This window comes from Aotus nancymaae, unplaced genomic scaffold (assembly GCF_030222135.1).
Source record: "Aotus nancymaae isolate 86718 unplaced genomic scaffold, 86718_ANA_hifiasm-v0.15.2.pri h1tg000067l, whole genome shotgun sequence".
NCBI lineage: Eukaryota > Metazoa > Chordata > Mammalia > Primates > Aotidae > Aotus > Aotus nancymaae.
The window spans coordinates 4,682,855-4,699,332 of NW_026988482.1; the positions used below are offsets into that span (position 1 = coordinate 4,682,855).

General features: G+C 42.9%; 1 protein-coding gene and 1 pseudogene across 7 annotated transcripts in view; both read right to left on the reverse strand.

Annotated features, from left to right (window-relative positions):
* The window catches only part of MCF2L2 (MCF.2 cell line derived transforming sequence-like 2), a 279,331-nt gene that overhangs the window by 125,735 nt on the left and 137,118 nt on the right, over positions 1–16,478 (reverse strand). For all 7 annotated transcript variants that reach the window (XM_064366851.1, XM_064366850.1, XM_064366853.1 and 4 more), the window contains one exon: positions 2,525–2,610. In XM_064366851.1, the coding sequence (XP_064222921.1) occupies positions 2,525–2,610 (86 nt within the window). The remainder of the gene's footprint in view (positions 1–2,524; positions 2,611–16,478) is intronic.
* Positions 3,711–6,083, reverse strand: LOC105720546 (argininosuccinate synthase-like; annotated as a pseudogene).

Sequence of the window (16,478 nt, forward strand, 5' to 3'; positions counted from 1 at the left end):
AGGTTACATTTTCTTTTCTTTGATATTGTTAGCTGTCTGAAATACAGTCAATTTTAGCCGTAATCTCCTAATATCAGGAATGCCCTTATACTTACTTTGGAGTGTTTGGTGCTTCGATATATTTGCATGCAGTGTGCTCTCATCTGTTTTTTACCCGATTCCTGCTCAATTCTTCACATGGTACATTGTGTAACTCAATCCATATTTAAAACTTGTGAGCATCTGAATTATTTGATTATGGTAGAACTTTTTACTTGCAAGGCATGGTAGGAGTGTTGGTAGTTGTTGGTAGTTGATGTTAAAATGTGATTACTTGGAAGAATTAATGACCTACATTTGGGGACTTTAGTTGGATACTATAGCTGCAATAAGAATAGAACCAGAGAACTCTTGATATGCAAGGTTATTCATTCTGCTATAACGATGAGAGGAATATTTGATGTCTCTTTGAGTCAGTTTTCCTTTCAATCACTTCTGCATTCTGCAGTGACAGAATCCTTAATCATAGCTTTCATTACAGTATTCCTTTACTCCACACTTCAAAGACTCCTTACTGCCTCCAGCATCAAATCTAAACTCTTCTACCTGGTTTTCAAGGCCCTATGTAATAATCTTTTCCACCTTCATCCCTGTAGCTTGGTTTTTACCATTGCCACTGTTATCTATTATAATTGTCATTCATGACCATACCTTGCTTAAGTTGGTTTTCCTTGCCAAGAACACCTTCTTTTCTGTACCTGTTAAAATTTTGGAAATCCAATCCTACTTTCTCTCTTTCCTTAAGCGTCTCTTCCTTCCCCCCTCCCCAGATTGATGCTTAGACACATACATTATTCTACTACCTACTAATCATTCCGTTTTTTTTTTAACTTAGCTATAAGTTTTGAAGGCAACCATGCCTTGTATAGTGTCCACTTAGGGTTCTGAATAATTAATCCCCCAAAACCTGAATGCCTTCTATATGCCAAGCAAGTTTGCATTAGTTACACAGCAAAACTCAACTCTACAAAATCAAAAAGGAGTAAGGAAATATAAGCAGTTGCAGCAAAGACTAGTGATCTTAAGGTGTTTATTCAAAAGCTGGTGGTAGAACAGAAGCAGCAGTCTTCTAGATTCTACCTCTTGATTAACTCAGTGGCCAAGTTTGCCTTTCTCAAAGTCCTTTTGAAAGAACATAAAGATATTTTTGTTTTATTAGTTAAGCGCTGTAGCTTTTTTCCTTTGTGTTTCTCATAAGAAGTATGATCTAGCAGTCTACCATAAGTTTTTTGCTTTGTTTTTTTCTTTGAGACAGGGTCTCGCTCTGTCACCCAGACTGCAGTGCAGCTGTGTGATCACAGCTTAGCTTACCGCAGCCTCAGCCTCCTGGGCTCAAGCAACCTTTTCAGTCTCCTGTTAGCTGAGATTACAGGTGTACGCCACCACACCCAGCTAATGTTTTAAATTTTTTGTGGAGATGGGGGTCTCGCTATGTTGCTCAGGCTGGTCTTGAACTCCTGGGCTCGAGTAATCCTCCTACCTCAGCCTCCCAGAGTTGGAAAGTGTTGGGATTACAGGCATGAGCCACCAAACCTGGCCTGCTATAAGTTAATACAATAATTCATCAACTAACTTAACGCTTTTAACTAAGACTCTTATAAAAGTAGGTATAAGTTTTAGTAGAAGTCTCAAAAGATAAACTGTCACTTAAGGAAAACTATAGGACGTACCATTGCCAAATGGTATTTTTCAGCAATTACACCATTCAACACTCACATTCTGATATGTTGAATTGGGCCATTCATTATAACTCAGGGACACACTTCAGTCAGTAAGAGCCCACAGATATTTCTTTGAATACAACTTAAGTGAAAAAATATAAAGTAGTCTAATTAATATTATCTTTAATCAAGGAGCAAGTTTGTAAAGATGTCTGTCCATTTATTCTACAGACATTTTTCAGAGGCCTGCCGAGAGTCAAGCATTATGATAGATCCCACAGAGAAAAGCTGCTTACAAGTCAAACAGTGTGGCTGTAAATAATGTGACTAGCACTAGCACGGGTGTCGTCATGGGGATTCTCAGTATAAATATTTTTAAAAAATAAATTTCCCTTTTTATTTTTGGCTTTTACCTCCCTAATTTAGGCTTTCTGAACTGCACGGCTATTTGTATGGATGCAAACACCTGTCTACAGAGCAAAAACAGCATTTGTATAAATTGTGTCTTTGGGGAACCAAGAGACTTTAAATGTGTTTAAACCAATAATCCAGTGAATAGCAACATAAGCTGACATGGAATAGTCTCTTGATAGTCCATTCTTGACAACAGTGTATTCTTAGAACTTTGGTTTCTAAGGTGTCACTTTACGCTCTTTTGCTTGTTGCTTTCGTGAGATTCGCAAGTTTCGTTCTTGGGTACATAAGTGAAAGTTAGTATGTATGATAAATATTATGATTCTTACCTGGGAAAGACAGGTGCCGAGATGTAAAAGGGGATCCTCGCCACCCGTGCCCCCCCTGCACCCATGAGTCTGCCGTCTTACCTGCAGGGGGAAAGGTCTCCGAGCCTGGCCGGCTGCTCCAGCTGAAGGTTCCCTCTCTCACGATGGCTTTCAAAGACTTCTTCATTCTGAAGTGAAAGAAATTTTGGTAAGATTTGATACTGTGGGGACCTCCTAATCTATATTTTTCTCTCTCCTAATTTCTGTGTTTGACTCTGGTTTTGATTCTCTCAATGAGCAAAAGATCCAGTTTCTCATGCTGCTCTTTCTTGGGTTTTCCCCAACCACTCTGTGGATCCATTACGGTTTGCCCTTTTTGGCATCCATCAGGCACACTAACAACTCATTCTGAAAAGCAGATATCGGCTGGGTGCAGTGGGTCACGCCAGTAATTCCAGCACTTTGGGAGGCCAAGGCAGGCGGATCACCTGAGGTCAGGAGTTCAAGGCCAGCCTGGCCACCATAATGAAATCCTGTCTCTACCAAAAATACAAAAAAATTAGCCAGGTATGGTGGCAGGTGCCTGTAATCCCACTACTCAGGAGGCTGAAGCAGGAGAATCACTTGAACCCGGGAGGCCAAGGTTGTAGTGAGCCAAGATCTCACCACTGCACTCCAGCCTTAGAAGGCCGTCTCAAAAAAAACAAAAACAAAAACAAAAAAAAACTGCAACCTCCCCCTCCCAGGTTCAACTGATTTTCATGACTCAGCCTCCCAAGAAGCTGGGATTACAGGCACGCACCACCATATCTGGCTAATTTTTGTATTTTTAGTAGAGATGGGCTTTCACCATGTTGGCCAGGCTGGTCTCGCACTCCTGACCTCAGGTGATCTGCCCGCCTCAGCCTCCCAAAGTGCTGGGATTACAGGCAAGATTTAGATATTTTAGATTTAGAGATTCAATTTCTATGAAGCAATTCTTTATTTTCCTATTTACGGCAAACAAATTCCTGAGAGTCAGCATAATTTATCCAGAATCAAAATACAAATTAGTTAGTGAACAGAGATTAGATGGTGAATTGTCCTTAGTTCTGAAAAAGCACTTCCATTTTTTTAATCTTTTGTTATTTTATAGCTCCTCACCACAGCTGCCCTCCCACCTTTGCCTTTGACGCATTTGCAGGCTTCAGGGGAATCAGGGAACAAAGCTGGGGCCTGGAAGCCCCACTATCCTGCCTGCTGGGGAGAACACGTCAAAATTACAGATTATCACAGCAACTAGCGCCTGTACTTGGGGGATCTGCAAAGTGAGGAGGCCCCAGTTCCTCATTGTACAGGGGTCTATTTGGCAGTGACCTTGCTCTGGAGACGATGATATTCCTTCAGCCTGCGGGAGGTGATGTCGATGAACCTGGTGGCATCAATTGGCTCATAATTGCCCTGCACCTTCACACTCATCAGCTCCTCATCGTAGAGAGACAGTGGGGACTCCCAGCCTAGGATGGACACCCAGCCCTTGAAGACGGACACCTGCACTTTCCCTTCCACTCGCTCCTGGGACTTGGCGATGCAGTGGTAGACAAATTCACACTCAGGGCTGTGCCAGAAACCGGTGTACACAAGCTCAGCAAATTTCAAGCCCAGGCCTTGTTTGATTTTGCACACTTCCCGATCCATGGTGAAGGCCTCGATGTCTTAATGAGCATGGTAAAGCATGGTGCCTGCCGGGGTCTCGTCGATACCTTGGGACTTCATTCCAATGAAGCAGTTCTCCATGATGTCAATACGGACCACGTCATGCTGGCCTGCGACTTTGTTCAGGTACCTGAGGAGGTCCGGTGGGTGATGCCATCCTTGACGTTGGTCACCTTCACGGGACCCCTTTTTTGAACTGGATCTCAAGAATATCAGAGGTGTTGGGGGCTTTGGCGAGGTCCTGGGTCTTTGGTTCTTGGGGTTCTTCAGGACTCCAGCCTCATAACTGATGTGCATGAGGTTCTCGTCCGTGCTCCACGGGTTCTTAGGAGTGACCGGGATGGGAATCCCATGTTGCTTTGTGTATCCCATCAGGTCATTGTGGCCTTTGAACCAGTTGTAGAACTCGGGCATCCTCAGGAAGAATGACCTTTATCTTGGGGGCCAGCGAGTAGCAGGTTAGCTCAAACCGGACCTGACTGTTCCCCTTTCCCGTGGCACTGTGGGACACAAACTTGGCCCCCTTCCGCTAGGCAATTTCCACTTGTTTGCGGGCAACGCAGGGCCTGGTGAGATAGCAGTCCTCATACAGCGCGCTGGACTGGATGGCCGGCCAGATGAACAACTCCACAAACCCCCTTGAACACCTCTTTGGCCCCAAGCTTCAGTGCCTTCTTCCTGGCTTCCTTGAAGTCTTCCTTCTGGCCATTGTTGGCCAGATAGGCAGTGATGTCATAGCCTTGTTCCTTCAGCCACACGAGGATGCAGGAGGCATCCAGGCAAACAATGTAGGCCAGAACCACGGAGCCTTTGCTGGACACGGCATCTGGGATTGGAGGCCTGAATTCCCAGCATTGCGTCTGGAATCTGTCTGTCTTCACGGTGCAGTGGACCGCTCGGGCCCAGGCAGCGGTGACAGGCGACAGAGCAGGGCCAAGCACTTCCATTTCAATCTATTTTATTAAAGTCTTTTTAGTTTTATTGAGGTATAAGTTACATACCAAAAAATTAACCTTTTTATATGTAGAGTTGGTTACATTTTCATACATGTACATAGCTACGAAACCACCACAGTGAAAATACAGAACATCTTCCCTACCCCCAAATTCCCTTTGCAGTCACTCCTGGCAGCCACTGCTCTGATTTCTGTCCACATGCTTGGCCTAGCATCATGGAGTAGAGTGTATACAGCCTTTTGAGTCTGGCTTCTTTCACGTAGCAAAAGGCTTTTGTGATACATCCCTGGTGTTGCCTCTATCAGTAGTCAATGACTTTTTAATGACTATTTTATATTGTTTGAAGGTACCACAGTTTGTTTACCCTTTGCAGTCAATATTTTACAACACACACTGGGGAAACATCATTTACGCTTTATAAATAAGGTTACGGTTCTGTTTAGACGTGTTAATTTACATTCTCAAAAAAGGTAGTATAGATTCAGAAAAGGCTCTCTTTCAAAAGGCCCTCATTAAATTGTTAAGGGCAATTTAATGAGTAAACACAAAGGTTCCTTGTAAATTTGAACTACGAGTTGAAGGATGAGCTCTCCCCTGACTGAGGAATATAGATGGGAAATCTCCTTGCAAAGTAGGTGAGATGGACAGCCCGCTGCTCAGCGAGTGATTGACACTGCAGCTACAGAGTAAGCTTCCTGGCTCCCAGAAAGCAGTCCAGGCAAGGCCCCAGCATCCACAATGCTGATCACTGGGTCCGCAATTTAAAATGCTGAGTGGACTAAAGAAAACTGTGGATCTTACATCTTTTTTATAGGTGTCTTCCCAATTCTGGTATCATATCCAGAAAGCAAGCTAACTAAAGAAGTATCTGGGATACTAGTTTTGCCAATTCAGCTCTAAAACAATACGGCAATCTTATATTCTAGGTCTATACACACACACATCCATATATATATGTTTTCTTTTTAAAATAGAATGTCAGTCCAATAAGAATCTAAATTTTAGTCCTCTCTACTATATATATATCCATATGTATATCCATATATATATCTGACCAGGGACCAGATAATATTTTTCATGAGTCAATATATGGAAATTGGCCAGGTGCAGTGGCTCACAACTACAATCCCAGCACTTTGGGAGGCTGAGGCTGGTGGATTATTTGAGGTCAGAAGTTCAAGACCAGCCTAGCCGACATGATGAAACCCTGTCTCTACTAAAAGTACAAAAATTAGCTGGGCAGTAGTGGCACGTGCCTGTAATCCCAGCTATTCGCGAGACTAAGGCAGGACAATCACTTGAGCCTGGGAGGTAGAGGTTGTGGTAAGCTAGTACCACGCCACTGCACTCCAGTCTGGGTGACAGAGTGAAATCCTGTCTCAAAAAAAATATATATATAGTAAATGATTAATTTAAATATATATTTCATTAATATAATGAAATATATTTATTAAATTATATATTTCATTAATATAATGAAATATATATCATACAATTATAATATATTTAACATATAAATATTTAAGATATAAATATATTTAATATATACAAATATACAAATATATATTTATATATTTATGCTTTATATTTTTTATATTTATTATTTATATGTAATTTTATATAACATATACTTTATATTTATATATTAAAATAGATTTATATTTTATTTATATTTTTAAAATTTTATATTTATGTATTATATTGATATACTTGTATATAAATATATAATATATATTTATATTTTATATTTTAAATATATAATATATTATATATAAATATATTAAATATTATATAAATATAATTTAATATAATTACATATATACATATATATATATATATATATATATATATATTTATGAGTAAATACGAGTCCCAGGATTCATATTCAAACCAGTCCCAGGATTCAAATTCAGTCTAATTATTTTCACCACACTACAAAAAGTCTTTCCTCACATTTTCTACGTAAAGTTGAACTAATTCACAGGGCAGTGAATGTTACATTGCATCCTTTTGCATTTCTCGTCGATGACATTCCTATGCCCCAGTTCCCCACGAGACTTTGAACTCAGTCTTACTCATCTTTGGGTCCCCAGCCTGTAATACAGGCCCTTCATAAAGAGTGACCATTATTACTAACAAAACTTCCTCTCACTGTGAAACCTGCTCCGGGTTATAAAATGCATTGTGCTCTTTGGAACTCTGTTGATCTATTGTATGCAGAGTGGATTACAGAGTCTTATTTCGTAATAACCTAGTGATGGAAAGGTAACAATGACTCAGGTGTAGGTAGTGGACTTTGTCATCTTTTACACTGAATGATGACGTCTCCCTAATTTATAGATCTTGTCATGCATGAGGTGCCCTCAGGAGCTTGCAGAAATGCTTTGGCACAGACTCAGCTGCATCAACCCTGGCTCTTGCTGACATGTGCAGACAGCTGGCATGTGGGTAGAGAAAGTGTCCTCTGCCAAGCAAGTCCAGTGGAATAGAACACTGGTGCCATTGAGGGAATGGGAAGGACCCACAGCAGATCCAGAGGCTGCATTCATGAAAGCTGCACTGTACACCAATGTTTTATTAAGGTGTAGACAGATTAGCTGTGTTCTAGCATAGTGGCTTTCAAAGTCTGACCACAACTCATAAGAAGTACATCATTACACACATACATACATACACATACACACACATTTTTTCATTTACGGCATAACTGATGTGGTATCTTCTATTTTTATTTTTAAAATTATTTTATTTTATTTATCTTATTTTGATGGAGTTTCGCTCTCGTTGCCCAGGCTGGAGTGCAGTGCTGTGATCTTGGCTCACTGCAACCTCTGCCTCCTGGGTTCAAGCGATTCTCCTGCCTCAGCCTCTCGAGTAGCTGGGATCACAGGCACTTGCCACAATGTCTGGTTAATTTTTGTATTTTTAGTAGAGACAGGGTTTCACCATGTTGGCGAGGCTGGTCTCGAACTCCCAAGCTGTCTGCCCGCCTTGGACTCCCAAAGTGTTGGGATTACAGGCATGAGCCACTACGCCCGGCCTATTTTTAAATGTTACCTGTTTTCTTTCTGCTCTTACTGATTTCTTTTTAAGTGCTAGTGAATCCACCAAACTGAGTTCACTATCACCACTGTGACCTGCAATTTGGAAGCCTCATCAAGAGTGAAAAGAGTGCACATTTGGGTGTGAGAAGCAGTTCTTGATGGGAGTTTCTGGCTAACTTTTTATTTAAAAGTGACCTTGGGCAAGAATTCTGTACCTTAGTTCCCTCATCTGTAAAACAGGGATAATTACATCTTTATCAGAGGATTGATGTGGCAATTAGAGATAATGTCTTAGCACAAAGAAAGGCTCAATAAATGGCACTTATGGTTGGCTCTTTGATGTCTACCTTTTGGGGACTAAAGGAGGTACTGCCTGACCTCCAGCAGGTACTGAGCAATAGCTGCCTGTTCATGTATAATACAGACTCCTGCTTCTCACTAGCTGTGAGATGTTAGCTAAGTCACCCAACCTGTGCATTCATTCTCTTCTGTGCAAAATGAGGGAGATGTGTGATTTGCTAGGAAACCTCACCTCTGTGTGTTGGTGCAAAAGTAATTGAGGTTTTTGCCATTGAAAAGTAGATTAATATAGACAATCTTGGTATATATATGTGTCTATATATGTATGGGTATATGTATATATATGTGTATATATGTTTTTATGTGTGTGTGTGTATGTGTGTGTGTATATATATATACACACAAAAAAATGTGCCTTGGTATACCATGGTGTGTGTGTGTGCATATATATAATATATATATATTATATATATGTATATATTATATATGTATGCACACACATATATATATTATATATATGTGTATATATATTATATATATATATTATGTATATATATGTATGCGCGCACACACACACATATATATATATGCACACACACACCCCCAAGACTAGTGCTGTTCCTTCTGATTTTGAGATGAAAGCTGAATTGTAGCCAAAGTACTTTCGGGAAAATTTAAAATTACACATTTGAAAGCTCTAGGAGGAAGAGGGCATATTCAAGTAACAGCTTTCTTTTATTCAAACAGTAGACAAAAGTAATGACCACAGACTAACTCAGCAATTGCTGCCACATTTCTTAGTGAGGGATTCCTTAGGAGCTCCACTGAATGACAGAAGGCAGCTCTTCTCAAGCAGAGCAACAGTCCTTTCTTGTGACATTGCATCCTTTTCCCTGCCTTTGTTCACCCTGAGTTGCCCCTAGGGTATCCCTAGGAGAGACGGGCTGGCAGCAAGCAGGTGCTATTTGGGAGGCCAGTCAGGCGGAACAGCCCCTCTCCCCTAATGGTCATTTTATCCTGAAGAAAAAGGGTGTCAACGAAGGCAGGAATGAAGCTCTGTGTGCAGCTCCCCTCACATCCCCCAACCCCCATATCCACCCGCAAACCTCCACCTCCCAGTTCCAGCCTCTCTCCAGTTCCAAAGTGACGCCAACCAACACACAGGCTCTCCAGGGGCACCCTGAATGGTAACTTCTTACATTTTCTCAACACACTTCTAATCTAACTGTTCTTTTTCCCCTATATTTTAAGGAAATACATGCTCTCAAAATCGGAAAAAAAAAAAAAAAAAAAAGGCTAAGTTCCTAGCCTGGAGGAATTTTATAAACAAAATTTTTTTTCAGTTTCTCTAAAGGATATATAAATCTTTTTTAAACTTACATTTTGAAAAGTTCCAATAGCTAATTTTCAATTGATTTTTGAAATTGTTTTTTTCTTCCCTAAAATGGAGATAGCAACCTTTGAGCGGAATTAAATTTGCTTTTTCCCAAAGTTAAATGATTTTACTTCATGGTTTTAGGAATGTGTAGAAAGCGATTTCAGTTCCAACTCTTTTAAAGCCAGGGTCTGGGCCGAGCGTAGTGGCTCACACCTGTAATCCCAGCACTTTGGGAGGTCGAGGGCGGCGGATCACCTGAGGTCAGGAGTTTGAGATCAGCCTGGCCAACATGGTGAAACCACGTCTCAATTAAAAATACAGAATTAGTGGTGCATGCCTGTACTTCCAGCTACTTGGGAGGCTGAGGCAGGAGAACTGCTTGAACCCGGGAGGTGGAGGTTGCAGTGAGCTGAGATCACGCCACTGCACTCCAGCCTGGGTGACAGAGAGAGACTCTGTCTTAGAAAAAAAAAAAAAAAAAAAAAGCAAGGATATCTGGTAATTTAAGGAGAAAGTATTATTTACTATTATAATCACTTTTCTTAAAAACAGGAGCTATTAGGCCCAATTCTGAGGAGAAAAAAAAAAAAGCAGATTTCAAGGGCCCGTGCCACCCTCTTTGTTTAAAGTATAGAGTGATAAGAAAGTGTTAAAAGCTCAGCATTTTCTGGTGTTATAAAATTAATGAATTATATAAATTAATTATGGAACTGGGAAATAAAATGAAAAGATATGCCAAGAATCAATAGTTATCAAAGCGTCTCTACTAAATGGGATGTAGGGGAGGATAGTGAGAAAGAAAGGTAAGGGAAAGAAACAAAGGCAAAGGCATGTGCCCACAGCCCCAGTCCCGGGCGTTCCACAAGACGCCGGGCATGTGCCCAGAGCCCCAGTCCCGGGCGTTCCACAAGACGCCGGGCATGTGCCCAGAGCCCCAGTCCCGGGCGTTCCACAAGACGCCGGGCATGTACCCACAGCCCCAGTCCCGGGCGTTCCACAAGACGCCGGGCATGTGCCCACAGCCCCAGTCCCGGGCGTTCTACAAGATGCCGTCCCAGAGTGAAAAATACGAGCCTCGGGAATGAGTGGCTCTGTCTTCCTCTCCAGAACTGATGCCAAAGAGGGGAACGCTCAACTGTTTCCTTTTTTGAGGCTTACTGGGTTTTGCTGCGGAGAGCAGGAAGAGAATCCTGCCCAGCCATGCATTCACAGCTGGTTGGTATGTACTATTGCTCCACCTCCCTGGCTCTTCCTAGCACTTCTTTTCCTACTTTCCATTTCATTGACTGCAAAAGCCACTTAAATAGTCCTTTGGAGAACTGCGCAGTCTGTCTCCTTTTTTAAAACTGCAACTATTTCCAGGAGAGTTAAAGGGCTTTCGGACTGCCCGTCACCCCTGCGCTGCTGTGAACTAGCTCAGACCGCCTCTACCTCTAGTCCAGATCTGCTGCCTTGGGAGGGGTGTTCTGGAGGAAGGGATGAAGAGGGGCTTCGTATAGACTGAAGCCCCTTTGGAGGGGAAGGGTAGGCTTGAGGAACAAGCCTACGTGGTCCTGAGGCTTTGTGGAAATGGGAAATGAAGAGAGAAAGAGAAGAGACTGGGTCCTAAATGCAATTTTGCCTATTTCTTGTTTGTTTGTTTGTTTATTGAGACGGCATCTCGCTTTGTGGCCCAGGCTGGAGTGCACTGGCGCGATCTCGGCTCACTGCAACCTCTGCCTCCCAGGTTCAAACGATTCTCCTGTCTCTGCCTCCTGAGTAGCTGGGACTACAGGCATGTGCCACCACACTTGGCTAATTTTTGTATTTTTAGTAGAGACGGAGTTTCACCATGTTGGTCAGGCTGGTCTTGAACTCCTAACCTCATAAAACGCCCACCTCGGCCTCCCAAAATGCTGGGATAACAAGCATGAGCCACCACACAAGGCCAATTTTGCCTATTTCAAAGTTTTCACAGCGTTTTTTTGTTTTCTTTTTTTGAGACAAGGTCTTGGTCTGTCATCCAAGCTGAAGTGCAGTGGTGTTAGATAATAGCTCACTGCAGCCTGCAGCCTCGAACTCCTGAGCTCAAGCAATCATCCTGCTTCAGCCTCCCAAAGCACTGGGATTACAGGCATGAGGCACCATGCCTAGCCTCAGAGCCTTTTTAATCTAAGATCTTAAATGTTAGTAATTAGTTCAATTTGCTTACTGGTTAAATTGGCTTTTATGCTTTGGATTGATACTCTAAATGCTATTGGTAATGTTTTGTTTCCAGGAAAAACATCTTCTTATAAAACTGACTGCAAATGTTTTAACAATGATTTGCAGATATGTAATTCTGTTTAAAGTATCAGGAGGTGAGAAACATGTTATGTGGTAACTTTTTCACATTCCCAAACCAAGACAACGTAAAGGAAGTAAGTGTGCCAGGGCACTGGAAAGAGGCTGTCCGTAGTGTGCCAGGGCACTGGAGAGAGGCTGTCCGTAGTGTGCCAGGGCACTGGAGAGAGGCTGACCGTAGTGTGTCAGGGCACTGGAGAGAGGCTGTCCGTAGTGTGCCAGGGCACTGGAGAGAGGCTGTCCGTAGTGTGCCAGGGCACTGGAGAGAGGCTGTCCGTAGTGTGCCAGGGCACTGGAGAGAGGCTGTCCGTAGTGTGCCAGGGCACTGGAGAGAGGCTGTCCGTAGTGTGCCAGGGCACTGGAGAGAGGCTGTCCGTAGTGTGCCAGGGCACTGGAGAGAGGCTGTCCGTAGTGTGCCAGGGCACTGGAGAGAGGCTGGCTGTACAGCTTGAGTCTTCTCAGGCTGTTTGGTTTCATCCGATTTTAATCTTCATGGATAAATTTCATTGTAACAATTTTTATGTCTGTAAATCTTAACCCATAAATAAAAGTCACAAATCAGAAAAGCACTTTATTAGGCCAGTCTCTGTCCCAGCAAATTTGCTCCCAAAGCTAGTTTACAAATAATTGCCACACAGCTACAAGGCCAGTGGGTTGATTATCCTAGCATCAATGGTGTGGGAGGGCTGCAGCCTCTGGGGCAGCATTTGCTCCACTGACAGAGGGTATAGGGTGGTCTTACCAATCTATGAGACCCCCAAACCTGGACTCAGCTGTTATAAGCCTTTACTAGGTTCCTACTGCTCCCCCTAAGTACTTTATCTGGACCAACAAATTCATCCCATGAGGAATTCAAGAAGGAGCCTCGAAGGTGTCTTCAGCATCACGCTCCCTCTCCCTACCTTTCCTGCTTTGATTCATTCTTTCATTCCACGCATTTTCTCGACAGTTGTGTTCTAGGGAGAACATTTCAGTCAATGGGTATGATTTCTGCTCATCTCTTTTTGCCACGGCTACTAGCAAGCTCTCACCACTGATGTCTCAGCTGACTCTGACAACCGCCAGCAGCTGGTCAGCCTGCCTGCCTTCACCTAACCTGCTCTTCACCGTCTGAGTCAGCTTCCTGATACACAGGTGCCCTCCCTCCTATCAACATTCCTCAACCAAAGCCTCAGTAAACTCTCTCTCATCTACCTTCCCTTTGAGATGAAGTCTCGCTCTGTCACGGAAGCTGGGGAGCATGGAGCCATCTTGGTTCACTGTAGCCTCTGCCTCCCGGGTTCAAGCGATTCTCCTGCCTCAGCCTCCCAATTCCAGCCTCCAAGTAGCTGGGATTACTAGTGCCTGCCACCATGCCCAGCTAATTTTTGTTTTTTTAGTAGAGATGGGGTTTCACCATGTTGGCCAGGCTGGTCTCGAACTCCTGACCTCGTGATTCACCCACCTCAGCCTCCCAAAGTGCTGGGATTACAGGCATGAGCCACCGCGCCTGGTCCTATTTATTCTTTAGAGTTGAATTCAAATGCCACCTCCTTTAAAAGCCATCCCTGATGTCCTTGTGAGGAACTGCTCTCTCTACCACATTATATATTCCTTTTATGGTAGAAACGTCATTCTGCTTTATATTATAAATTACTGGAAATAAGTTGTTCCCCCATGAAAGTTTCAAGCTTCCTGAGTTTAGGCCTGATGATACAATCATTTTCATATAAGCCAGAGCAATTGCCTTAATATATATTAAATTGAGCTGAATAAGCCATGTACTCTGTTGAACCCACCAAATATTTCAGTGTTGTCATTTTTTTATTGGTGAAAGAGCAAGGCCAACAGCAATTTTAATGTTTTTCTCTTTTATCTTATTCAGCTCCCTCAACAAAAATACATTCTCATAGCCTAATATAATCACCGCCTCACTCTTCTAAACTTTAGGCTCAATATTAGCCTGAGAAATCCAGATCCAACTCAGTGAGCTTTCTTTGTCCCAAGTCCTCATGGCCCATAAATGTAACCTCTAGGACAATGTTACAAAGAGTGGTATCTTTACACCACCTGCATTCTTGTCACCAAAAGTGTAAGTTAAAAATTCAGATTCTGAGCACGGTAGCTCACACCTGTAATCTCAGCACTGAGGTCAGGAGTTCGAGACCAGCCTGGCCAACATGGTGAAACCCTGTCTCTACTAAAACTATACAAATTAGCTGGGCATGGTGACAGGCACCTGCAATCCTGGCTGAGGCAGGAGAATCACTTGAACCCAGGAGGTGGAGGCTTCAGTGAGCCGAGATCACACCATTGCACTCCAGCCTGGGCGACAAAGTGAAACTCTATCTCAAAAAAAAAAAAAAAAAAAAAAAAAAAAAAATTCAGATTCCAGGAGCCAACCTTACACCTCCCTGATTAGAATCTCAGAGGGTGGGCCCTGGGAATCTGCATAATTCATAAGCTTCTCAGAGCTGTAGTATACAGGAAACCGTAAGAATCTTTGTTCTGGAAACTTCAGAGAGCTTGGCTGGGGGCTACCCCGGGATTGGTGGAGTCCCTGAATCTCCTATTAGCTCTGACACTGACAACACTTCAAATATCATAGAAGGCAAGCATTGAAATGTGTTTATAGTTCTCAGAAATATTAATAAAACCTTTTGGGATTCGGAGTTAAAGAGAAGACAGGAACTGAATTTGGCCCCTGATCTGTTATCATTTGGCAGTAAGATACATATTCAACATTAGGATAATCCCATGTAAGCCCTGAATCTGACCTTCTTTCATCTTTCACACTGACCACTCTGTCCATAAACACAGGATTAAATGAGGAACTAAAATTCACCAAGAACCTTCTAGGTGCCAGGCACAGTGCTAGGTGCTTTCCGCACACACCTCTCATTTAACCAGCCACCTATGAAATTGATATGATTTACCACCATCTGGTGGAAGAGGACATTCAGGGCACAAGAGTGTAAATAAGCTGCTGGTTGCGTAGATTCAGCATTAATAAATAATCAGATAGGTAAGTTAGGTAGTTATGTAAGCTGCCAGATTAGTAAACTGCTAGTTTCAAATCCCAGCTCCAACTGGGATTTGCATGTTGCATGACCCTTGGGGAAACGCAACCTCTGAGTCTCATAGCACTGCTGATCAAATGGAAAACATCGTCTCGCAAGGTTCTGAGGACTAGAGACGGACCCAGGCACACAGAGCACCCAGGACAAAGCCTGGCCTTCAATCAGTGGTAGTGAGTCTCCACTCTCCTCTCCACTCCCTTCCAGCCCCTGCATTCAAACACTTTTTTTTTTTTTTTTTTTTTACTTTAGGAACCTCTTTGCTTAGAAACCTGAAAAGGCTTCTGTTACTTTATTTATTTTTTTGAGATGGAGTCTTGCTTTGTCGCTCAGGCTGGAGTGCAGTGGCGCAATCTCAGCTCACTACAACCTCTGCCTCCCAGGTTCAAATGATTCTCCTGCCTCAGCCTCCCGAGTAGTTGGAATTACAGGCACCCTCCACTATGCCTGGCTAATTTTTGTATTTTTAGTAGAGACGGGATATCACTATGTTGGCCAGGCTGGTCTCAAACTCCTGACATCATGATCCGCTCGCCTCGGCCTGCGGAGTGCTAGGATTATAGACGTGAGCCACTGCACCCGGCCAATACTTTATTATAATTTTTCAACCTCTGCAAGCACAGAACAGGCTTCTGCTCCTTTAAATAACTTTGACAGGTGCCAAGGAACACTGTTAACTCTTTCTTAATTCTGTAGGTTCACATTTAGGAAAAAGAAATTGTCAGCCTCTGACTTCTTTCCAGCTTACAAAAAGGTTGTGGTGTTGGCAGCCTGGGAAAAGCAGCTCCCTCCCGTGAGTCATGCTTCCAGCCAGGGAAGAACAGGAAACAGTCATATCACTATTGCCAACAACCACCGCGAATCTCTTCCACCGCAGGGCTTTCCCAGATGACGTCAATGAGCCGAGCGCAGAGCATCACCCTCGCCAGATGGCCCCGGGAGACTGGGGCCAAGTTTATTTTACTCTGCCTTGCCAAGTTTAGCTTCTCAAGTTCCCCGGAACCAGCATGGCAAGGATCACCCCGCCAGAAAAGAAAATGATTTCTCTGATCATGATCAAGCCATGTCATGATTTTAGTTACAGGTGGTGAATGTCAGTGACTGTGCTATAAATGGTTTCGGTTCACAGCTATTTTTTTCTCTGCGTATTTACTCTCAAGGGCAAAGGGGTAGCATTTATCACAACACTATAATTCACTCTACTAGACTGGCTGTGATGTCATTTCATCTTTGAGTGCTAGAACTAAGGTCAAAAGGATGTCAGAATTAGACATCCAGAGTTAGATGCATGCTCTATGCATCCTG